General features: G+C 52.6%; 1 protein-coding gene across 11 annotated transcripts in view; it reads right to left on the minus strand.

Moving 5' to 3' along the window:
• Positions 1 to 1,534: 1,534 nt before the first annotated feature.
• FBN3 (fibrillin 3) overlaps positions 1,535 to 23,860 on the minus strand; it is a 312,259-nt gene continuing 289,933 nt past the window's right edge. For 9 of the 11 annotated variants that reach the window (XM_073323920.1, XM_073323921.1, XM_073323916.1 and 6 more), the window contains 9 exons: positions 18,650 to 18,856; positions 18,041 to 18,166; positions 15,513 to 15,635; positions 14,497 to 14,613; positions 13,327 to 13,455; positions 7,834 to 7,953; positions 6,937 to 7,168; positions 6,253 to 6,421; positions 1,535 to 4,232 (listed from right to left, as the gene is read on the minus strand). In XM_073323920.1, the coding sequence (XP_073180021.1) occupies positions 3,858 to 4,232; positions 6,253 to 6,421; positions 6,937 to 7,168; positions 7,834 to 7,953; positions 13,327 to 13,455; positions 14,497 to 14,613; positions 15,513 to 15,635; positions 18,041 to 18,166; positions 18,650 to 18,856 (1,598 nt within the window). In that variant the 3' untranslated portion in view covers positions 1,535 to 3,857. The other 2 variants (XM_073323924.1, XR_012156160.1) reach the window with 2 other exon arrangements.

Here is a 23,860-nt window from a genome sequence, read left to right on the forward strand (position 1 = left end):
CCAAACTAGTCACATTGAAATAAGGTGCTACTGGGCTGTTAGGGTACAATCCTGTCCTGATAATGCCTATGGCCTCCAGAGAAAGGGAAGTGCCTAGAAAATGTAAAAGGAAACTTAGTTTGACAGCATCCTGTCTGGCAAGAACTCACTTATCAATAGCTGGGATGTGAAATCCTCACTTCTGTATTGTTTTGTCATTATAGTTCCCACTTTGCTATGGTTTATCTGTATAATCTCTGTCTGGTTCTGTGATTGTTCCTGTCTGCTGTATAATTAATTTTGCTGGGTGTAAACTAATGAAGGTGGTGGGATATAATTGGTTACATAATCATGTTACAATATGTTAGGATTGGTTAGTTAAATTTCAGGAAAATGATTGGTTAAGGTATATCTAAGCAGAACTCAAGTTTTGGTATATGGTATATATAATGGTGGTATAGCTAAGCAGAACTCAAGTTTTACTTTATAGTCCGCAGTCAATCAGGAAGTGGTGTGTGTGTGTGTGTGGGGGGGAATGGGAACAGGGAATGGGGGTGGGAATTTGAATCATGTTTAGCTAAAGGGGGAAATGGGACACAGGTAAGCCTCTGTAGTATCAGAGCTGGGAAGGGGGACACTAAGGAAGGAAACTGGAATCATGCTTGCTGGAAGTTCACTCCAATACACATCGAATTGTTTGCACCTTTGGACTTCGGGTATTGTTGCTCTCTGTTCATGCGAAAAGGACCAAGGAAGTAAGTGGGTGAAGGAATAAACCCCCTAACAGTCAGGAAGGAATTATCCTCCAGGGCAGATTGGAAGAGGCCCTGGGGGTTTTTCGCCTTCCTCTGCAGTGTGGGGCGCAGGTCACTTGCTGGAGGATTCTCTGCACCTTGAAGTCTTTAAACCATGATTTGAGGACTTCAATAGCTCAGACATAGGTGAGAGGTTTATCGCGGAGTGGGTGGGTGAGATTCTGTGGCCTCTGTTGTGCAGGAGGTCAGACTAGATGATCATAATGGTCCCTTCTGACCTTAATGTCTATGAGTCTATGAGGATGCCTCTGATCTGCAACAGCCCCATTGTGCCTCCTCCCTCTGCTGCCTGGAGTCCCCTAGAATTACCCTGTCCCCACTCCTGTGGCGAGCGAATCAAGGGGTGGGGGCAGCTCGTGGTGGGTCAATGGTGGAGATTCGTCCTCTGTCTCATGGGAAGATCAGACTGGCCTGAAGGACGCACTGCAATGTGTAGCGTAGGGAACAATTTGTCCTTGACTGGGGTCGCTCTGTCTAAGGCTCTCATGGCCTGTAGGGTTTCTCTGTGCAGGAGGTGGGTGCTGGCCCCAGTTGCACAATGAGTGGAGACAGCACCGTTTGCCTTTACCCATGTCACCCCCTGCGGCCCCTCACGAGGGGCCCGATTCCAAGCCCCTGGCAGCTGCCCTTTCGGAGCAAGCTGTGCCACCCGTGGAGCATTCTCCTCCAGCTGCTGCAGGGCCCATTTCCCGTCTGACGTGGGGCTCACGGTCTCCAGCCACAGATGAGAGACGGAGCCATTTAACCCAAAATAATTTTATTGTTGCTGTTGCTCCTGATACAAAAGGGGCTCCACAAAGAGGGGCTCGTTCTGCGGGGCGAGGTGGCAGCTGCTGCACTGGGTGTGCCCAGCGCATCCGAAAACCAACTCGCGAGAAATGTCAATGAACACAAACTCACCACACTAGACTGGAATGAATGAAAACCTTTTGCTGTCTCATTTGACACATTTGGCTCAACACACACACACAAAACCCCACCTCTGCTCATTTATAATTATTATTCATTTTTTTTTAAAAGCACCCTTTGGTAAAAACAAAACAAAACAAAACAAAAACAGGCCACCTGTCATGTCATGAGGTCTGGTACTCTTGCAAAATCCAGCTTGTGTTGTTTGCAGCTGCATTATGCAAAAGAGTTTTCAAGTTTGATATTAGCCAAAGTCCAGTATACACACACTTCCCCTCCATGCCATGTGGTGGCAGCGTCCCAGAAATGAAACAACCCCCCACCCCAAGGTACCAAAAAAGCTACAGGACTATGCACTCCTCACAACCAGGAGCAGTCGTAACATTGGTGGTTATACATAAATATGAAAGGGTGGATGCAGTGCAGTAACCCTGACGATTCAGTACCAGCACCAGCTTCCGCGAGCTGAAAGCACCATTGATCTGGGGATCTATCAGGTAGTCTTGTGTGTTACCATGAGTGAATTAGCACCTTTGTTTCCTTTTGCTGATGCACAGTGTTGATGTAGAACCAAAAAAAAAAAAACACAACAACCCAAACCCGACACACACAAAAAACGAAGGGAAAAAAGAGTTTCATGCAAAACTAGAAAATGGCCTTGTAGAAAACAGCTGTATGAAAAATTACCCTCTTGGCAGGAAGCAAGAGCTGTCAGTACCAGCCTGTCCGCTCAGGCCATTGGCGGCGGCAAGGAGACAGACTCTTTGCAATCCGATTTCGCAGATTGTTTTTAGTGCATTTAGTTTGTCTGCATTGACCAGAGGATTAGTATTTCTGACATCACACTGGAGTGACCAGAGTGGAATCCCATATTTGCAAGTGCCCTCTGACTGTGGGTGTCAGGCCAAAGGCCCTGAGGTGACTCAAACCAGACACCTCCAAACTGGCACCCAAAATCAGAGACCCTGTTGAAAATATGGGCCTAAATGCCCATGAGCCATGTCCCTCTCCCCTGTGGTGCCTGCAGTGTGACTTCTCAGCACGCTTCTCCTGCTCGGGGGGACCTCCGAGGGACCTTGCAAATGCTCCCAGAAATGGGTCCAGGATCCCCACGCTGGGCCAAATAACTCCCAATTCCTACCTACTAGCTGTGCTGTGCTGTGCTAAGCCTCACTACGTCTCTTGCGGCAATTCAGTTTGTTCAACCACAATCAGAGCAAAGAACTGTGCACCCCCCCAAAGCCACTCACCACCTGCTGGTGACATAAGGACACGCGTTAACCTCTGCAGCGGCTGGAGCTGCGGGAACAACCCTTCCAAACGCCGCGCTGTGGAGACGGGGCCAGCGGTACCCGCTAGTATTGCACATCCTCAGAGCGCCGCAGTATTGAAGCCCTAAACTGGACCAGAAGCCTGCAGTCCTTCAGACTGGCTAGCTTGCAATGTGAGGTTACATGGCATAATCCAAACTGGCCCTTCACTCCAAGTGGGGCCAAATTAACCCTTTTTTTGGCCGTGCAAAGGGACCAAACGAAGGACCCGATGGAACACAGTGTAGAAAGAGAGCGGAGCAGACAGCGTCAGCTGAGGAGGCCTTTCCAGAGCACCACTGCGGCAATGCAGAAGCAAAGGGAAAAACCAGAGACACTGGGAAATGGCACCAAAACAGCAGCTTCTCTAGAGGTCACGTCTGAGCCCTGCCCTCAGCCATCGCCCCCTCCTAGCTTGTGGATGGTGAGCGGCCCTGGGCCAGGGAAGACAGGGCGGTTTCAGTGGGAAAACCCTTGTCAGCTCAGACTAACAGTGTCATGTTTAAGGGAAGAGGGCAGGGCCGCCCATCTCAGGGGATGAGAGCACAGAGGGAGACACAGCCCCGGACAACAGGGTTTTGAACCATGGACAAATATTTCACAAGCTCTTTTCGGGGGTTGCTTGGTGCATAACACAGGTGCTCTGTGTAGCAGAGAGGCCCTTAGCTGCCCAGGGCCCAGTGCTGAGTCCAGGGGCACATTTCCCAGCAGTCGGACAATGCGGCTGGCGAGGTGCTGGCACAGGGGTGCGGCGAGAGCAAAGGGGTTTGTTTCCAGGTGCGGGTGGCGCTGCTAAGAACTGTGCTGTGGCTGTGGCTGGGTGGCTGGTTGGTTCTCATGGTGGCTAGTAAAGCTGGAGCTGAAGCCTCATCCTGAGTGCTTGGCCAAGCTCCCCTGCCAAGTAGTTGAGGTCGTTCTTGGCCTCCAGTTTCTGCAGTTCCTTCTTGCGGTACAGGGGCACGCTCACGATCTCCAGCAGGTAGGTGCCAGGCATGATCTTCTTGCGGCCAAGATGCAGGTAGCTGAGTCCTTCTTTCTGGTGGATGCGGAAGTAGCCGTCCTCGTTCCCATGAGAGACCACGTAGCGCACGTGGTTCTCCAGGGGCTCTACAGCCGGCAGCAGCTCCAGGATGTGCTCCTTGTGGTCCAGGGCTGAGAGGTTCAGGCGCATGGACAGGGGAGCATCGATGTCCACGCTGGCCAGACTCACTTCAGGCTCCTAGGGAGAAGAAGGCAGGGGATCTTAGTGAACTGGCAGAAAGGATAGTTTGTGGCCAGGCCCAGAAAGGCCTGGGTCTGAGAAGGGAGCCTGCCCAGCCCACCCAAAGCAGCTCGGAGAAGTGGCTCCAGTGTAGGGTTGCCAGGTGTCCGGTATTCGACCAGAACGCCCAGTCGAAAAGGGACCCTCGCCCTTTAAAAGTCCCGTCAGTGGCGCAGTGGGGCTAAGGCAGGCTCCCTGCCTGCCCTGGCTCTGAGCTGCTCCTGGAAGCAATGGCATGTCCCCGCTCCGGCTTCTATGCGTAGGAGCACCAGGGGGATTTGCGCTCTTCCCCCGTCCCAAGTACCAGCTCTGCAGCTCCCATTGGCCGGGAACTGTGGAGCTGGAGGGGGGACATGCCGCTACTTCCGAGAGTTGCTTGAGGTAAGTGCTGCCCAGAGCCAGCACCTCTGACCTCCTCCCGCACCCCAATCCCCAGCCCTGATCCCCCTCTCACCCTCTGAACTCCTTGGTCCCAGCCCAGAGCACCCTTCTGCACCCCAAACCCCTCATTCCCAGCCCCACCCCAGACTCTGCACCCCCAGCCAAAACCCTCACCCCCCTGCCTCAGCCCAGAGTCCCCTCCCATACTCTGAACTCCTCAGCCCCAGCCCAGAGCCCCCTCTGCACCTCAACCCCCTCATCCCAAGCCTCACACCAGAGCCTGCACACCCAGCTGGAGCCCTCTTCCCCTCCCACACCCTAACCCCCTGCCTCAGCCCAGAGCCCCCTCCCATACTGCAAGCTCCTCATTTTTGGCCCCACCCCAGAGCCCCACCCCCAGCCAGAGCCCTCACCCTCTCCCGCACCCCAACTCACTGAGCCAGCCCGGGGAAAACGAGCGAGTGAGTGAGGGTGGGGAGAGTGAGTGACAGAGGAAGGCGGGATGGAGGAGTGGGGGCGGGGCCTTGGAGAAGGGGCGGGGTGGGGGTGGGACCTCGGAGGAGGGGCGGGGCAAGGGTGTTGGGTTTTGTGTGAGTAGAAAGTTGGCAACCCTACTCCAGTGCTGGGGATCCCACGTGCTCCCAGGGCAGCTGCTTCTCTTGCCAAAACGTTCCTCAGACTTAGTTTTTCTTCCTGCTTAGCCTGACTCCCCTAGGTGGCCGACCCAGGCCAGTAACTCCTGGCTCTGCCCTGCTGGCCAGTGAAGGTTCTGACTGTGGCCGCTTGGCACTGTCCTGTGGCTTGGGGTTCACGCAACCCACGTGATAAAGTGAACAAATGTCCTTGTCATGCTGAAACCCCAATCGGCAAGGCAGGTGTTCATGGCTAGAAGGAACCGTTAGACCATCTCCTCTTACCCCCTGCATATCGCACAGGACAAAGACCCTGCCCTGGGATTGCTGCATCCAGCCCCCCAGCGCTTTCAGAGAGACGGCTTGCCTGGGGACGGAGAATCCACTTGGACTCTGGCAGGCTGCCCTAGTGTTGTTTATTATTGAAGAGGGTTACAAATTCAAATGCTCCTTGATCTGAATTAAGTGTATGGATGTGTGCCCGTGCACTGGTTCAGGGCTGTCTCTGACAGTGACTGGGAGTGTCACCAAGGCCTGCACTCAGGGTTTGACTCCAATAGCCCTGGTCTGACTGGGTGAGGAGCCAGTCCTCTGGGCTCTGGGGCAGAAGGGGTGCACAAGTGTTTGTGCAGCACTGAGGACACAGGGTCTGTGATAGTGGCCGGGTCCCTGTCTCCCCTGTGAATATGTTAAGGGGGTGCATGGTGTGGCCCCAGATAATACCCCACACTGAGGGGACTGAGCAACCCCCTGGCCAGTGGGGACAGCCCTTCCGCTCTCCTGGGGTTCTGAATTCACTGAGGCACCAGACACAGGGAAGGCTGATGTGGGGGTGGGTCTCTCTGGGCAGAGGTCCATCCTGTGACTCAGTGCTGCTTGGCTGGGGATGCGACACAGCTCACTCCCAGACAGGGAGTCGGCCTGGCTCGCAGCTTCCTCGAGCTGTCCGGTGGGCCGTGCATTACCTGGTGCCCCTCAGTCCCGTTGATGCTGCGGCGCAGCCGGCCCCGCTTGGGGTAGCCATTGATCTTGCACTCATAGCAGGTCTCAGGGGAGAGCAGGTTCTCCTCATCCTCCTCCGGGGGGGCAGGCAGGTAGGAGCCTTTGCCGAAACCAAGTCCAGAAAGACAGTGCCTGGGGCCAGAGGAGAAAACAATGGGACAGGATTCAGCCAGAACCACCAGAACACACGGTGCTCCCCGGTGCCAAGGCCCATGTGGGTCTGCCAGGCGCTGGGTGGGGCGTGCGGTGCCCAGCACAGTGCATTCATACACTGCAACCAGCAGTCTGGGTTTCAGTGAGGAGAGGGTTAACGGGATAAGCTCCCCTCTACCGGGGCACTCAGACAGGGTACAGACACAGAATGCCACCCTGGGCAGCGCTTGAAGGACCCAGGCAAGCGTCCAGGTAGGTGTGTGTGTGCACACGTGTGTGCAACTGTGCATGACTGAGCATGACATGGGCGTGTCCCTGCATGAGCCTGCACCTGGGAGTGTGAGCGCACGGGCGGGTGTGTCTGTGGACTGTACAGACACTCCCAGGGTATGTCTGAGCTCAGACTGCCGCGGGGGAGAGTGCCCCAGCCCAGAGCTAGCATGAGCCTGGGGCCCAGGGCCTGCCAAGGTAACGGAGCAGCCCCATCTGCTCACCCTTGCCCAGCTCGGAAGTATCCCCCAGGGCAGCCACACAGGTAGCCCCCCTCAGTGTTGGAGCAGCCGTAGCTGCAGGGGCTGCCGCTGGCCGAGCACTCGTCTACATCCTGGCACCCGCCGAAGGCCTGGTCGAAGTCGAAGCCGGACGGACAGAGGCACTTGAAGCTGCCCAGAGTGTTGTAGCAGGAAGCGGAGCCGCAGGCAGAGGGGCTGGAGCACTCGTTTTCATCTGGAACCAGGACAAAGCACAGTGCTCAGGCTCCTGGAGCCCAGCAGACGGGGATGGCTGTGGGTGGGAGACCCTGCTAATGGGTCATTGCTCCAGCTCCCCGCTGCCTCCAGCCTATGCCGGTGAGATTAACGAGCCCCCAGCTGAGCCCCTTGGCTAAACGCCAGCAGCTGGGCTCCCTGCACCAGCTCTTCAGTCACCAGGAAAAGGAGGAAGTGAAAGACAACATCTTCCTACAGGGGGCCTAGCCCCTCCCTTAGATGCCTAAGAGCTGATCTGATGTCAGGAATGTGGAGCAGCCAGACCCTCTGCTGGCATCTGTGGTGGGAGCGGCAGGAACTCAGCCCCTCCGCTAGGCGGCTGCAGAGATGGAGTTCAGCCCCTGGCTTTAGGTGGCTGGGCTGGCAGACTCTGGCCTACTGTGGGCCTGTGTACCAAACCCAGAGCACTTATCTCTCCTCTCCCCGAGGGCAGCCCAACGCCCAGCACAGGGTCTGCAGCAAACCCAAGGTCCTCTGGTGAATGACAAACACAGGGAAGTCCAGCGCTGACCTGCCAGAGGTGGAGCAAGGAGTCAGCAGCTCAGCTGGGAGCAGCCTCCCTCCCCTAGCTAGTATGCTGCCCCGCATGGGAGCCCCCCTCCAGCACCCCTGTCCCCCACTCACCCACACACTGGTTCCACTGGTAATGCTGCACATAGCCCTGAGGACAGCCACAGCGGTAGCCTCCCAGGACGTTCTGACAGCCATGCTGGCAGCGATGGTTCCCGTCGCACTCATCCACATCTGATGGCACAACAGCACAGAGCACCCGTCAGACACCTCCCGGCAGCTCCCACAGCCTGGCAGCAGAGCCCAGCAGCAGAGCCCGGAGACCAGTAATGCACGGACACAGAGCTCCTGCCTGAAGGGGCTCTCAGGAGGGCTCAAACAATGGGATCAGCTTCCCTGGCTGCATCCATGCCAGCTGGTCACTAATGACTCTGACGTTAAAGCAATTGCGGCAAAGCTGTGATCGGCCTTTGTGATCTAGGGCCTGAGTTCTGGCGCTCACCCCTTCCTGTTCAACAGGGACAGCCAGCAGGTCTGTGCCTAAGGCCCAGCCCTATTGCCCTGCCCCCCTGCTGTGGGCCCGTCCTCCTTGGGAGACAGGGACATGGACCATCACACAAGAGCTGCCTGGTGAAGTCCTGCCACTGCTCCTCTCTGGGCAGGCTGGGCTCCCTCTGACTCGCTCCCTGTCTGCAGGCAGCCTGGGTATGTCCTGGAGGAGGGAGGGCTCATCCCCCCAGCCCAGCAGAGGACTCGGCCCCTGCCGGCACCATGATGGGGCGGTGGGGCAGTGAGGATTTGACTTTAATCCCATGCTTGGTCCCAGTGGTTAGTGAGGAGTGAGCCGGGGCAGGAATGGACTGTCTCTGTTGAGGACCCTGAGCCCCTGGCATCCCCTCGCTGGCTGCCTTTGGCCATGCTCCAGGGCCCATTGGTCTGCCTTAGTTCACTCTCGAGAGGTTTGTGGCTCTGATGCATATCTGCCCTATTCTTGTGGCAGTGAGAAGTGACTGCTTCTCTAGTGGGCGTGGGGTTAGTGGCTTTATTGCTGCTTCTTGTTGCCTGGGTTGAATAGTGGCTTCTCTTCTCCACTCTCAGAAGTGCTCTGTGTGGCAGGTTTTGCCTGGTACAAGGTCAGGCATCCTGATTATACACATACACAGCTCATGCTCCACGCGGTGTGCTCTGGGCAGCAGCCTGGGCAGCCCATTCTGTGCTGAGCGTCTGCAATGGGCTAATATTGCCGTGCCCCGACACACACTCTGCTTTGCTTTCCCAGTGTTGTTGCCCTTGTGTCCACCCCTTGTGTTGTGAGTGTCCAGGAGATTCTGGGATGGGACAGGGCCGCTCGGGCCATCTAGCCCCTCCCTTGCACTGTGGCAGGGAGATCTCTGCCCAACCCCTGCCTCATCTGACCTTGAATCCCTGCCAGGATTCTGATGCCAGCCCATCACATGACAGACTCTTCCAGTGCCATGTGATGAAGAGTGCCATTCAATTGCATCACATGAAGGCAGATAACTAAAAGTGACAGATTATACATGTGCTTGTACACAAATGCTCGAAGTCTAAATAGTAATATGAGCGCCTGGTATTAAATGAGGCTATCGGTATTACAGGCACTACAGAAACTAGGTGGAACAAGGAAAATCAACGGGACACAGTAATTCCAGGGTAGAGAATATATATGAATGACAGAGTAGGTCACGCTGGTGCGGGAGTGGCACTACATGTGTGTGACACATGTCCAGAAAGGGTGCTGGATGAATGACCCAAATCAACCTTTAGGGACATATTAATAGATAATGGTTTTGGTTTTGGGTGTTTACATATATATTGTTAGAGGCTGACAATGTAATCGAACAGTTCCTGTCTGTGCTGTGTTCTGTTAATTCAGAGATCAAAATGAGATCTTAACATTTAAATGAACTGTAAATATAGTGACAACACTGTATTGGTCTGTCTTTGAAGGATATAGCAGATCACCCGCAAATGGAGCAAAGCAGGGAACTGCCTTATGTTAATCCGTGTAGCTAATTACCGGCGATGCTTAGGAAATAGGTCTACTTCAGAGTCCAGATGATTGCCTCTTGTTCAGCTAAGAACTCCAAGCTGTCAAGAGAAGGCCTGGAACTGTATAAAAACCTCTTGGGTCTTGATCCTTTTGATCTCAGATCTGCTTGATGCTTTACGCAGTGGAAGCTTGAATCATAAGACTGAGATCTCCAGTCCCACCTGGATCACCCTGGATATGAACACTGGACTATAACCTATGGACTAATTCTGAAAGAACTCTTTGCAGCTATGAAGCTCACCATCTCCACTATGAATCTGATCTCAGAACTGTACTCATGTCTGTATGTATACTGATCTTTTAACCAATACTCTTTCTCTTTTATTTTAAAATAAATTTTAGTTAGTAAGAATTGACTGTGTATTTGGGTAAGATCTGGAATATTCATTAGCCTGGGAGGTAAATGCCCACTCCTTTGGGATGATGAATAAGATTTTCAGTAATCCTCATCATATTAAACTTGAGTGTCTGGGTGGAAGCCCAAGGCTAGGTTGCTTTAAGGGAACTGTGTTTTTGCTTTCTGTGCAAGCAGTAAGGTATTGTAGGAGCTGTTTTGCGCTGTCTTGGTAAATCTAAGTATTGGAATATCCACCAACTTTGGGGATTCTCTGCCCCATTCTTTGTAGTTTGCCCTAATTGAGTAACCTCAAAGTGGCCCCCCTGGCACCTTGGTCACAATGTGAAAGAAAGCATCGATTCAAATATAGTAAAAATCTAATATGAATCAAACTGTATCCAGAATCTCCCTGGATAGACATTCCATGCTTGAATAATAAAAGTACCACAGTAGGAATATACTGCCGCCACCTGACCAGGTTGGTGATGGTGATTGTGAAATGCTCTGGGAGATGACAGAGGCTATAAAAACAGAAATCTCAGTAATAGTGGGGGCTTTGGATACATGTCACACTGGACACATGTCACCGCAGGACGGGATGCAGCGATAAAGTTTCTTGACACCTTAAATGACGGCTTCTTGGAGCAGCTAGTCCTGGAACCCACAAGGGGAGAGGCAGTTCTTGATTTAGCCCAAGTGACGCACAGGACCTGGCCCAAGCGGTGACTATAGCTGAACCATTTAGCAGCCACAATGTAATTAAATTTAACATCCCTGTTGGGGACAAAAAACCAAAGAAATCTATCACAGTAGTATTTAACTTCAGAAAGTACAGAGACAGAAAAAAGAGGAAGTTAGTTAAACAGAAATTAAAAGGTACAGTCACAAGAGTGAAATACCTGCAAGCTGCATGGAAACTATTCAAAAGTACCATAATAGAGCCACAAATTAAATGTACACTCTAAATTAAAAATACATAGTAAGAGGACCAAAGAAGTGCCACAGGGCTAAACAACAGAGCAAAAGAAGCAGTTAGAGGCAAAAACCTGTCAATCAAGGTCTAAAGGAGCACTCAAGGAAGACAAGGCCATTCAAGAGAAGCTAAATGAATTCTTTGCATTGGTCTTCACTGCACAGGATGTGAGGGAGAGTCTCACACCTGAGTCATTCTTTTTAGGTAATAAATCTGAGGAACTGTCCCAGACAGAGGTGTCAACAGAAGAAGGTTTGGAACAAATTGATAAATTCAACAGTAATAAGTCACCGGGACCAGACAGTGTTCACCCAAGGGTTCCAAATGAATTCAAATATAAAATTGCACAATTAGTAAGGTTAAATCAGCCTCTATACCAGATGACTGGCGGATAGCTGATGTGATGCCAATTTTTAAACCAGATTCCAGAGGCAATCCTGGCAATTACAGACTGGTAAGTCTGACTTCAGTACTAGGCAAACTGGTTGAAACTGTAGTCAAGAACAGAATTATCAGACACATAGATGAGCATGATATGTTGGGGAAGAATCAACACAGCTTTTATAAAGGGAAATCATGCCTCACCAATCTGTTAGAATTCTCTGAGGGGGTCAACAAGCATGTGTACAAGGGGGATCCAGTGAATATAGTGCACTTAGACTTTCAGAAAGCTTTTGACAAAGTCCCTCATCAAAGGCTCTTAAGCAAAGTAAGCTGTCATGGAGTAAGAGGGAAGGTCCCCTTATGGATTGGTAACTGGTTAAAAGATAGGAAACAAAGGATAGAAATAAATGGTCAGTTTTCAGAATGGAGAGAGATAAATAGTGGTGTCCCCCAGGGGTTTGTACTGGGACCAGTGGTGTTCAACATATTCATAAATGATCTGGAAAAAGGTGTAAACAGTGAAGGGGCAAAATTTACAGATGGTACAAATTACTCAAGATAGTTAAGACCCAGGCAGACTGCGAACAGCTATAAAGGTATCTCACAAAATTGGGGGACTGGGCAACAAAATGGCAGATGAAATTCAGAGTCAAAAATGCAAAGTAATGCATATTGGAAAACACCATCCCAACTAGACATACAAAATGATGGGGTCTAAATTAGCTGTTACCATTCAAGAAAGATCTTGAAGTCATCTTGGATAGTTCTCTGAAAACATCCACTCAATGTGCAGCAACAATCAAAAAATCTAACAGAACGTTGGGAATCATTAAGAAAGGGATAGATAATAAGAGAGAAAATATCATATTGCCTCTATATAATTCCATGGTACGCCCACATCTCGAAATGTGGTGCAGATGTGATGGTCCCATCTCGAAAAAGATATACTGGAATTGGAAAAGGTTCAGAGAAGGGCAACAAAAATGATTAGGCTTATGGATCAGCTTCTGTATGAGGTGAGATTAAAAAGACTTGGAAAAGAGACGACTAAGGGGGGATATGATAGAGAGCTATAAAATCATGATTGGTGTGGAGAAAGTAAATAAGAAAGTGTTATTTACCCCTTCACATAACACAAAAACCAGGGGTCAGCCAAGGAAATTAATAGCCTGCAGGTTTAAAACAAACAAAAAGAAATACTACTTCACACAACACAAAGTCAACCTGTGAAACTCGTTGCCAGGGGATGTTGTGAAGGCCAAGACTATAACAGGGTTCAAAAAAGAACTAGACAAGTTCATGGAGGCTATTAGCCAAGATGGTCAGCGATGCAAGCCTATGCTCTGGCTTTCCCTAGCCTCTGATTGCCAGAAGGTGGGACTGGATGACAAGGGATGGATCACTCGATAATTGCCCTGTTCTGTTCATTCCCTTTGAAGCATCTGGCATTGGCCACTGCCGAAAGACAGGATACTGGGTCTGACCCTGTATGGCCATTCTTATGCTTCATTGAACTCATGGCCAGAAAGGAATGGCTTGACCCTCAGCTTTCATCATCTGAGTCCTGGGCTGTACAGGCTGCTGGCAGTAACTCCCTGCACCTGCATGCTAATGACAGGCCCAGAGCCAGCTTTTCTCCTGGCTGCAGAGTGCTTTCTGCTACCCTCTCGTCACAGGCCAGAGATCGGGGGGTGCCACACTGTATGCACTGATGAGTATCTGAAAAACCAGGTCAGCCACCAGTGGCTGTTCTTAGACCTGCTCCAGGAATGGTAAGTGGACTCGGGACACTTCCATACAGGGCATGCATGTTTCAAAGCGGAGGAGACAAACACCTACCTTCACAGTTGATACCAGAACTGTCCAGGGAGAATCCTTTCTGGCACTCACAGTTATAGCTGCCTGGCGTGTTCTGACACTGTCCTTTGGCTCCACACAGCGTAGGCTGGGCTGTACACTCGTTATTGTCTGTAAAACACCAATTGCTTTGCATGGCAGACTGGCCCGGAGCTTGCCAGCTGAAGACCCTTTCCAAGGCTGGTCTCAGCACATGTTACGTGCTGCAATACCATGGCAAGGAACAGAGACAACAGGCTTGAGGAAAAGAGTGGCAGGAAAGGGGCACAGTTTGCAGCAAATCTCTAAACAGTGGCAGAGATACCCATAGACTCATAGACTTCAAGGTCAGAAGGGACCTTATGATCATCTAGTCCAACTTCCAGCACATCAGAGGCCACAGAACCTCACCCACCCACTCCTGCAATAGACCCCTAACCTCTGGCTGAGTCACTGACATCCTCAAATCTTGATTTAAAGACTTCCAGTTAAAGAGAATCCACCATTTACACTAGTTTAAATCTGCAAGTGACCTGAGCCCCTGGCTGCAGAGGAAGGCAAAACGCCCCCAGGGTCTCTGCCAATCTGACCCCTGGGGAAATTCCTTCCTGACCCCATATATGGCGACCAGTTCAACCCTGAGGATTTTCGCAAGACCCAGCAGTCAGACAGCTGGGAAAGAATTCTCTGTAGTAACTCAGAGCCCTCCCTTCCTTTCAGAGCCCTCCCTTAGTGTCCCATCACTGGCCATTGGAGATATTTGCTGCTAAGAGTCACAGATTGGCTACATGCCATTGTAGGCACTCATATCATACCATCCCCTCCATAAACATATCAAGCTCAGTCTTGAAGCCAGTTAGGTTTTTTGCCCCCCACTGCTCCGCTTGGAAGGCTTTTCCAGAACTTCGGTCCTCTGATGCTTAGAAACTTTTGTCTAATTTCAAGTCTAAACTTGTTGATGGCCAGTTTATATCCATTTGTTTTTGTGTCCACATTGGCGCTTAACTTAAATAACTCCTCTCCCTTCCTGATCATGCATCCCTCAAACGTAGTTATAGAGAGTGATCATATCTCCCCTCAGCCTTTGTTCCTATGTGCATCACCTTGCATTTTGCACTATTCGATTTCATCCCATTTCTGTTACTCCAGGGTGCTAGAGCGGGCGTTACTCACCAATGCAAGAGGAGTGGTGCTGAGTGAATCCAGGGGGGCATTTACAGTTGAACCCGCCGATGACATTCACACACAGGAACTGGCAGTTGTGCTGCTTGGTGGAACATTCATCCAAGTCTAAGGCAACAAGCACAAGGCCACGTGTCGATAGTTAGCCCTGTGACTGTCTCGCACTCGTGTGTGGTAACCCAGTTACTATACTGAACCACATGCAGTAGAGGGGTCCTCTGAGCCGCTCTGTGCCAGGCAGCCAGGACCGTGCAGAGCCACACTGCCCCAGGGCAGGCAAGAGAGGCAGGAACTGGACTACCACTGGCCCTTGTGCAGGGAACACACCTGTGGCAATCTGTGTCTCACGCTCGACCCTGCCCTGGTACTTGTGCCCTGGCCCCGCTTGCAGAAGCACATGTCAAGGCATGTAGAAGACAGTGAAATTGTTCACTACCTGGTGCAAATCTTTCCCACTAGCTGCATGACCCTGGTCTTACTTCCCAGAGTTCCTGCAGGGCATGCACGCCCCCAGCAAGAGGCTCTAGGATCCGAGAGCTGGCCACAGCCACTAGCTCTGCCCAGCTGCTTGGTTGGCTGAGTGTGGCCTGGTGCCCCAGGGATGCAGGCAAGTGCACCTTCGTGTAAGGCACGGGCCCAGGAGAGCAGACAGTGAAGGGTGAGGTCTAGCTGTCAGCCCCAGGGCTGAGAGCAACACAGATGCTGCACAGCTGTAGTAGTTGGCTCAGGAGCTCGCCCGCTGTGGGGGAGGCAGCCTGGGCAGTGGCCCTGGCAGCTCCAGGTGTTTGTTTATTCAGCAGAATATTGCTGAGGAGCCAGGAGAGAGGGTGAAATCCTGGTCCCATTGACCTCACTGGGGCTGGGAGTTCAGCCACACACACTCCACTGCCCGGCCGCTGAATGACAGCAGAGAGCACGATCCCAGGGACATGGCTCCCACCAGCCCAAGCGATGGCTGCACAGCCCAGGAGGCAGCCCTCTGCCGCCTCCTGTCCTTGGGCCAGTACCTTTGCAGGTCTTTCCGTCCTCCTGGAGGATGTACCCCCTGGGGCAGGAGCACTGGTGGCTGCCCTCCGTGTTCTTGCAGATGAAGTTACATGGCTTAGGAGACTGGTTACACTCATCCAGATCTAGACTCAAGAGAAACAGGGCAAGTCAGCAGGAGCGTGGCTGTGGGCTGAGCTAGGTGATGGCCCGATGGAAACACGAGGACTCTCATCAAGTGGAACTTCCTGCTTAACTGGCTGCGTCCTACCCGGGGCCTGGTGACTCAGCCCAGACGAACAGCCCCCTCCCCCCAGCTCCTGCACAATAATGGGCAGCGGAGCTCACTTAGCGCCTGGCACCTTTGAACTACAATTAGAGATGCCTTCCCTTCCCTGTGCCAGGGGAGCGAGACATGCTTGCAGCGAGTGCCCTGGCATGAGTGGGGCATGATAACCTCACACCAAAGAGCCTGACTTGGACAGGCGCAGCCCACTGACACATGGACAGAGGCTGGGTTGGGAGTGACCGGAGGGCTCATTGCACCAGGGCCCACGCTCGGCACATGCCCATCTCCTGCTCCATATAGAGAGCAGGTGACAAAGACTCCTCACCTAGGCACCTTGCTGGGGCATGCTGGGAAGGGACCCCAGGCTGGGAATGGGGAGCACCTCCCATGGGGTGGATCAGTGAAAGGAAAACTGCAGCAGAGTGCTCACTGTAATTCATGCCACCTGTGTGCCCAGGGCTCTACATGTCTCCTTGGTGCTGCAGGGGAGCATTGGTGCCGTGGCTATGCAGGTGATATGCAGCACCCTCATTTAGTCCCCCAGGTGCCCTCCCACTGCCTGGCCAAGCTGGCTGGGCCAGGCCAGGCTGGGGACGCTCGCTCCTGACATGACAGGGGTGGTGGCTGCCAATCGGGAGGCAGATGTGGCTGGTCCCTGTTCCTGGTGATTGAGGGGTTTGCCCACTCTTGTCCGAAGAGTATCACAGACCTCAGCGCCTGGAATTCAAGGGTGCCTTCCCATCTGTGTCTCGGAGAGTCTCTAATCCCAGCCGTGGGCCTGGTGACTCACTGCATTTGTGGCTGCCTTTGGACACCATCTGGACACTGCAGCTGGTGCAGAAAGCAGCTGCTTGCTGGCAGGCAGGTGTAGGGACTGAGAATTCGTTACACACCAACTCTGCACCTGCATTAGTGTCCCATTTCCTTCTTGCTGCAATTCTTGGGGCTGGCTTGGATATAGGAAGGCCTTTGGGTGCTGGCCTCCCAGGATGTCAGCTCAATCGACAGGGCTGGTCAGGGGCACATGGGATAGTAGCCCCTAGATCTGAGATCTGAGCCTCAGGCTCTTGAGTTTATTCCCAGCTGCATGCTTGAGACTTCAGGGCAAAGAACAGGGCTGGGTCAGGGAAGCACAGAGGTTCGCATTTGGGCAACGCTCTGTGCTTGTGATAAAAGAGGCAAAAACACCGTATGTATGTGTGCCTGGCCTGGAAATGACAGCGTTAACCAGCGCGTGACCAAGATAGGAACATGGACCGGAGACTACGAGGTTAACCAGCGCGTGACCGAGATCGGAACGTGGCCCGGAGACTCCGGGGTTAACCAGCGCGTGACCGAGATCGGAACGTGGCCCGGAGACTACGGGGTTAACCAGCGCGTGACCGAGATCGGAACGTGGCCCGGAGACTACGGGGTTAACCAGCGCGTGACCGAGATCGGAACGTGGCCCGGAGACTACGGGGTTAACCAGCGCGTGACCGAGATCGGAACGTGGCCCGGAGACTACGGGGTTAACCAGCGCGTGACCGAGATCGGAACGTGGGCCGGAGACTACGGGGTTAACCAGCCCGTGACCGAGATCGGAACGTGGCCCGGAGACTACGGGGTTAACCAGCCCGTGACCGAGATCGGAACGTGGCCCGGAGACTACGGGGTTAACCAGCGCGTGACCGAGATCGGAACGTGGCCCGGAGACTACGGGGTTAACCAGCGCGTGACCGAGATCGGAACGTTGGCCGGAGACTACGGGGTTAACCAGCGCGTGACCGAGATCGGAACGTGGCCCGGAGACTCCGGGGTTAACCAGCGCGTGACCGAGATCGGAACGTGGCCCGGAGACTCCGGGGTTAACCAGCGCGTGACCGAGATCGGAACGTTGGCCGGAGACTCCGGGGTTAACCAGCGCGTGACCGAGATCGGAACGTGGCCCGGAGACTACGGGGTTAACCAGCACGTGACCGAGATCGGAACGTGGCCCGGAGACTACGGGGTTAACCAGCGCGTGACCGAGATCGGAACGTGGCCCGGAGACTACGGGGTTAACCAGCGCGTGACCGAGATCGGAACGTGGCCCGGAGACTAAGGCGGGCAGGTTCTTTGTGCTGGGGAGTGTGGGGCAGTGCCCCACGCTGCAGAGGGTCGGGGATGGCCCTCTGCAGCCGCATGGAAGGCGGACAGGAGAGCAGCCGGGCAGGCACTGTGAAGGCTGGGAGGTGCCCTGCTGCCCCAGTGCCGGGCTCATGGCACCCGTGTCTGACTCACCTACACAGGCTGTGCCCGTGATGTCGGTGGTGTAGCCCAGCTTGCAGTGGCAGCGGAAGGAGCCGATGCTATTGATGCACTGTCCGTTTCTGCAGAGGTTGGGCAGCACCTTGCACTCATCGATGTCTGGAGGAAGGAGGGACTTGTCAATGCAATGCGCCAGGCACCCAGCCTCTGCCTGTCATGGTGGAGGGGTTCAGCCTCTGCACTGGGCAAGGGCCTTCTGCAGTTGCTCCACCCCAGGGGGAGCTCTGAGGGCTGTGCCATGGGGGAATCAATCCTGCCCTTCCCAGAGGAGTACAAACACAGTGTCTACCCTTTGAGGGTGCAGCCTGCTCCAGCTGGTGCACCCAGCCTGCACCCATCCCCCGCAGGGGACCCAGGGGGCCCTGGGGGACCAGCCACTGTACTGGCAGAGCATGTATAAGGGAGAGGTGCTGCTGCGCACCCATTCCAGGGACTGCCCACGCGAATATGGACACCAAGGGCTAGCAGACTCCGTGTGGGGCACAGCACCACCTGTATGGCCATGCCCAGCCCATTACCCAGTGCACGTGTGTTACACCCGCCTGTCCCCATCCTGTTGGCACTGGGCAGCCTGGCACATACCTCGCCCATCGGTGGTGTACCCAGGCCCATGCGGACACATCTTTTTGTGCTGGGTGGTTCCTGGGAGCGGGCAGAGCTCACACTGGGTCCCCCAGCCACGGGCACCATTGCAGCAGCACTCAGACTTGGTGACCGGATTGCGGTTGGTGGACGACATCTGGCACATGGTCTGCAGCACTTCAGTGAAGCAGAATCCCTGGCGGGTGTCTGGGCAAAGAAAGAGAGGAGTGCAGTGACGGGGACAGCGCCAGCTGCGACAAGGGAGCTGGAGACGGTGGTGGGAGAGGACACCTGGGTTTGCAGCAGGTAGAAGTGCTGCTGGGCACGTCTGTATTCAGGGACCATAACTGGCTGCGGATGGGGTGTGACCATCCCCAGGGTTATATACAGGTCTGCTCTGCAGCTTGTGGGATGCTGGCGGGCAGAGTTGGTGTCAGATAGGCCAGCCTAGCATCACAGAGTCACGTCAAGGGCAGACCTTCTGGAGAGCTAGGCCAGGAATGTTCCCTGCAGGACATATCTAGTGCTTTGTCCACTCTAGCCTGGAATCCCCAGCCCCTCCATGTCTGCTTCTGGGAGCCCTCGGCCTGGTGTCATCTCCCTGAGCCCACCTGCATGGAAGTTCCTCTTTGGGTATGTTCACACTGCAGTTGGGAGGTGGGATTTCCAGTGCGAGTAGACAGATCGATGCAAGCTCAGACCGAGTAGTGCGCTAAAAATAACAGCATGGATGTTGCGGGGTGGGAGGCAGCTTGAGCTAGCTGCCTGAGTCCAAGCCCACCTGGCCTGACCCTCCAGCTCCGACCTCAGGAGGCTAGCCCAAGCCACCACCCTTGCGGCAACATCTATGTAATGGGATGCTAAACTGTATTACACTGTTCAGCCACTAGATGGAGCTGTGTGTAAAATGAACAGGCTAAGCTAACCTCAGCCATACCTGGGAGAGCATTAAAGGATCTTACAATGAACAAATCTGGTGTCTATCTCTCTGAGAAGGAAGCTTAGTAGTCAGTCTGTATCTGACACAGAAGCTTGACCTGCTAGCTGCAGCCCTGCAATATTCCACACAGAAGAAGCACGTGCCACGAAGTCAGAAGTAAACTAGTGCCAGAGGAGAACAAACAGAAGGAACAAAGCAACAGAGGTTGGAGGATCTCATCAACACACCACTCTTCAGTGCCCCAGAGATCTTCAACTTTGACAAACTTTCACAATGAACAGATTGGAGGCAGCATTTTGCAAGATTTCAAATTGCTACAAAGCTGCATAAAGACACTGGAGATATTCAGGTATCTTTAATTTATGCTATGGGGAAGCAGGCCACAGCATAACTTGAAATCCTTTGATTTTATTGAAGACAGTCACAAAGCTGACTATGAAATTGTTCTGGCTATGTTTGATGCATATTTTATACCTGCGAGAAATGTGGTTTATGAAAGAGCATGTTCTGACCAAGAATTCAAGGATCAGGGGAAAATGTTGAATGTTTTATAAGAGCTCTGCATGCATTGGCTGAAAACTGTGATTTTGGGAAAACAAAACATGAAAATATCAGAGACCGGCTGATTATTGGGTTCATAGATAAAAACCTTTCACAGGAGCTACAAGTGAAGAGGGATTTAGCCCTAGTCATAGCTATCCAAATAGCAAAGCAGTCTGAACTAATCAAACAACAGAACAAAAGGCAGGAGCAATTTGAAAAACCTGAAACTAGCTTAGAAGCTGTAAACAGACCCTGGAGTATTTGATGGTTTAGAAACAATAAATCCTGCATCTTGGCAGGGGGTTAAACTAGATGACCCTTGCGGTTCCTTCTAACCCTATAATTCTCTGCTAAAACCCCTGAGGCAAGGAGAGAGAATTCCCAGGCTAACAGGAACAAATTCCAGCATACATGCACAAGGTGTGGAAAAAGACATAAACCAAAAGAGCCAGCCAGAGGTGCAAGGTGTAATACATGCACAAACTATGGGAATTTTGCAGCTGTCTGAAAGCAGCATCAAAGCAGTCAGGGAGTTGACTCATATTACAGACAATCAAGAGCCATTGTTTCTGGGATTGATCACTTGTGACCACACAGACCCTGCCTGGAAAGTGAAACTGAACATTCATGGCAAGACAATTGTCTTTAAAATTGACTGAGGAGCTGACATCACAACCATCTCAGAAGGTACTTACAATCCACAGACAATCCAGCAAGTTTTGGAAAGTGTAGGGGCCAATTTCCTAGTGCAAGTGCTGGAGGAACCAACTAGGGGCAGAGCTCTTCTTGACCTGCTGCTCACAAACCGGGAAGAATTAGTAGGGGAAGCAAAAGTGGATGGGAACCTGGGAGGCAGTGACCATGAGATGGTCGAGTTCAGGATCCTGACACAGGGAAGAAAGGAGAGCAGCAGAATATGGACCCTGGACTTCAGAAAAGCAGACTTTGACAACCTCAGGGAATTGATGGGCAGGATCCCCTGGGAGAATAACATGAGGGGGAAAGGAGTCCAGGAGAGCTGGCTGTATTTTAAAGAATCCTTATTGAGGTTACAGGGACAAACCATCCCGATGTGTAGAAAGAATAGTAAATATGGCAGGCGACCAGCTTGGCTTCACAGTGAAATCCTCGCTGATCTTAAACACAAAAAAGCTTACAAGAAGTGGAAGAATGGACAAATCACCAGGGAAGAGTATAAAGATACTGCTCGGGCATGCAGGAGTGAAATCAGGAAGGCCAAATCACACCTGGAGTTGCAGCTAGCAAGAGATGTTAAGAGTAACAAGAAGGGTTTCTTCAGGTATGTTAGCAACAAGAAGAAAGTCAAGGAAAGTGTGGGCCCCTTACTGAATGAGGGAGGCAACCTCGTGACAGAGGATGTGGAAAAAGCTAATGTACTCAATGCTTTTTTTTGCCTCTGTCTTCACGAACAAGGTCAGCTCCCAGACTACTGCACTGGGCAGCGCAGCATGGGGAGGAGGTGACCAGCCCTCTGTGAAGAAAGAAGAGGATTTGATATTACTGGTCATTCCAAATTACTGGTCATTCCAAATGAAAGATGATTTTGATCATATTACTAGCAGTCCACATTACCCACAAGTCAATGGAAAGTCTGAGAGAGCCAACAAAATCTTACAGCAGGAAGATCCATTCCTTGCTCTTCTGAGCTACAGATCAACACCAATAGCAGCTACTGGATATAGTCCAGCATAACTTCTATTGGGGAGACAACTCAGAACTACTGTTCCAACTTTGGAAAAGATTCTATCTCCAAAGTGGCCAGAAATGAAGAAAGTAGCCAAATCAGATAAAAAGGCAAAAAAGAGCTCATGAGCACTTTTACAACGGACTTCGCTCAATAGAGAACAGTAGGGTCTCGAACAGGGGTGACCAACCTGAGCCTGAGAAAGAGCCAGAATTTACCAATGTACATTACCAAAGAGCCACAGTAATATGTCGGCAGCCCGCACATCAGCTCCCAGTGCCTCCCAACCACCGTCAGCCCTGCCAATCAGCGCCTCCCGCTCCCTCCCCACACCTCCCGATCAGCTGTTTCATGGCGTGCAGGAGGTTCAGGGGGAGGAGAGGGGGAAGGAGCGAGGGCACTGCAGGCTCAGGGGAGGGGGCGGGAAGGGGTGGAGTGGGGGCAGGGCCTGTGGCAGAGCCAGGGGTTGAGCAGCGAGGACCCCCCAGCACATTGGAAAGTTGGTGCCTGTCGCTCCAGCCCCGGAGTCGGTGCCTAGACAAGGAGCCGCATAGTAACTTCTGAAGAGCCGCATGTGGCTCCGGAGCCCCAGGTTGGCCACCCCTGGGCTACAACCTGGGGACTGTGTTTGTGTCAAATTGGGTGGAGAAAAAGGGTGGACAACTCCAGCTGTTGTAAAGAAAAAAAAATCAGCGCCCAGATCATTTGTGCTTGACACTGAGAGTGGAGAGTTCAACAGAAACCATTGACATCTACAGCGTGTTCCTCAGAACGAACAATCAACAGAGCAAACTCTGTGCATGGCAGATGCAGAACAAGGATTCCAGACCAACCACAGCCAGTCGTTACAACTAATGGATAGCCCGATGAACAAGTGGTTACACGTCTGGGTCGCATAATTAGAAAACCAGGACAATTCGGAGACACTTTACACATTGATCCGTACTGAACTTCACAGACAATGTGACAGTGTATATATTGTAAATGGTAGGGATGTAGAACTTACAGGGGGCAATGGAATGGAATGCTAAACTGTATTACACTGTTCAGCCAGTAGGTGGTGCCGTGTGCGACATACCATAGTTAAGCTAACCTCAGCCATACCTGGCAGAGCATTACAGGATCTCACAGTGAACGCTCTGGTGTGTATGTCTCTGCCAAGGAAGCTCTGCAGCCAGTCCATATCTGGGACAAGAGCCTGACCTGCCAGTAGCAGCCTGCACCCTACTGTGTACAAGAAACACAGCAGTCCACACTGCTGTTTTTAGTACACTAGCTTTGCTCGAGCTAGCGTGAGTCCATCTATCCATGCTGGGAGTCCCACCTCCCAGCTGCAGAGTAGCTGTATAAACTTAGAGACTCACCGCTGCCATGCTACTGGCAGAGACTCTTGTTCACCTGTGTATCAGAATCCCTTTCCTCTGTCCCCTTGTAGTACCAGACCCTTGTACAACTGGAGAGGCCCAGCCCAGTGGGGGCACGCCCAAAACAAATAGGTGTGGTCCCTAGGCTAACCCTCCCATCCACAGGGACAGACCAGGCAGCCCTTTCTCTCCCGAGAAGCCTCACTGACCAATAAGGCTAGGAGTGTCACACTCTGATCGTTGGGAGTTACACTGCAGCCATGAGCTGTGCCCATGTGGGATAGACCTGCAAAGCAGGGGACTACAGTAACGTCTCACTTAAAGTCATCCTGGTTGACGTTAGGTTGCTGATCAATTAGGGAACATGCTCGTTTAAAGTTGTGCAATGCTCCCTTATAATGTTGTTTGGCAGCCGCCTGCTTTATTCACTGCTTGCAGAAAGAGCAGCCCGTTGAAGCTAACTCGTGGAGGCTTGGAACCAGGGTGGACCGTCAGCCCCCCATCAGCTCCCCACTCCCCTAAGTTCCCTGTCCCTCCCCCCACTGCCATGTGCTGCTCCTGCCCTCTGCCTTAGAGCTGCTCCCTGAGCCTCCTGCTTGCTGTGCAGGGGAGGGGAGAAGAAGGGGGCTAATGTCAGGGTGTCCCCCTCCCGCCTACTC

Source organism: Lepidochelys kempii, chromosome 25, assembly GCF_965140265.1.
Source record: "Lepidochelys kempii isolate rLepKem1 chromosome 25, rLepKem1.hap2, whole genome shotgun sequence".
Lineage (NCBI taxonomy): Eukaryota > Metazoa > Chordata > Testudines > Cheloniidae > Lepidochelys > Lepidochelys kempii.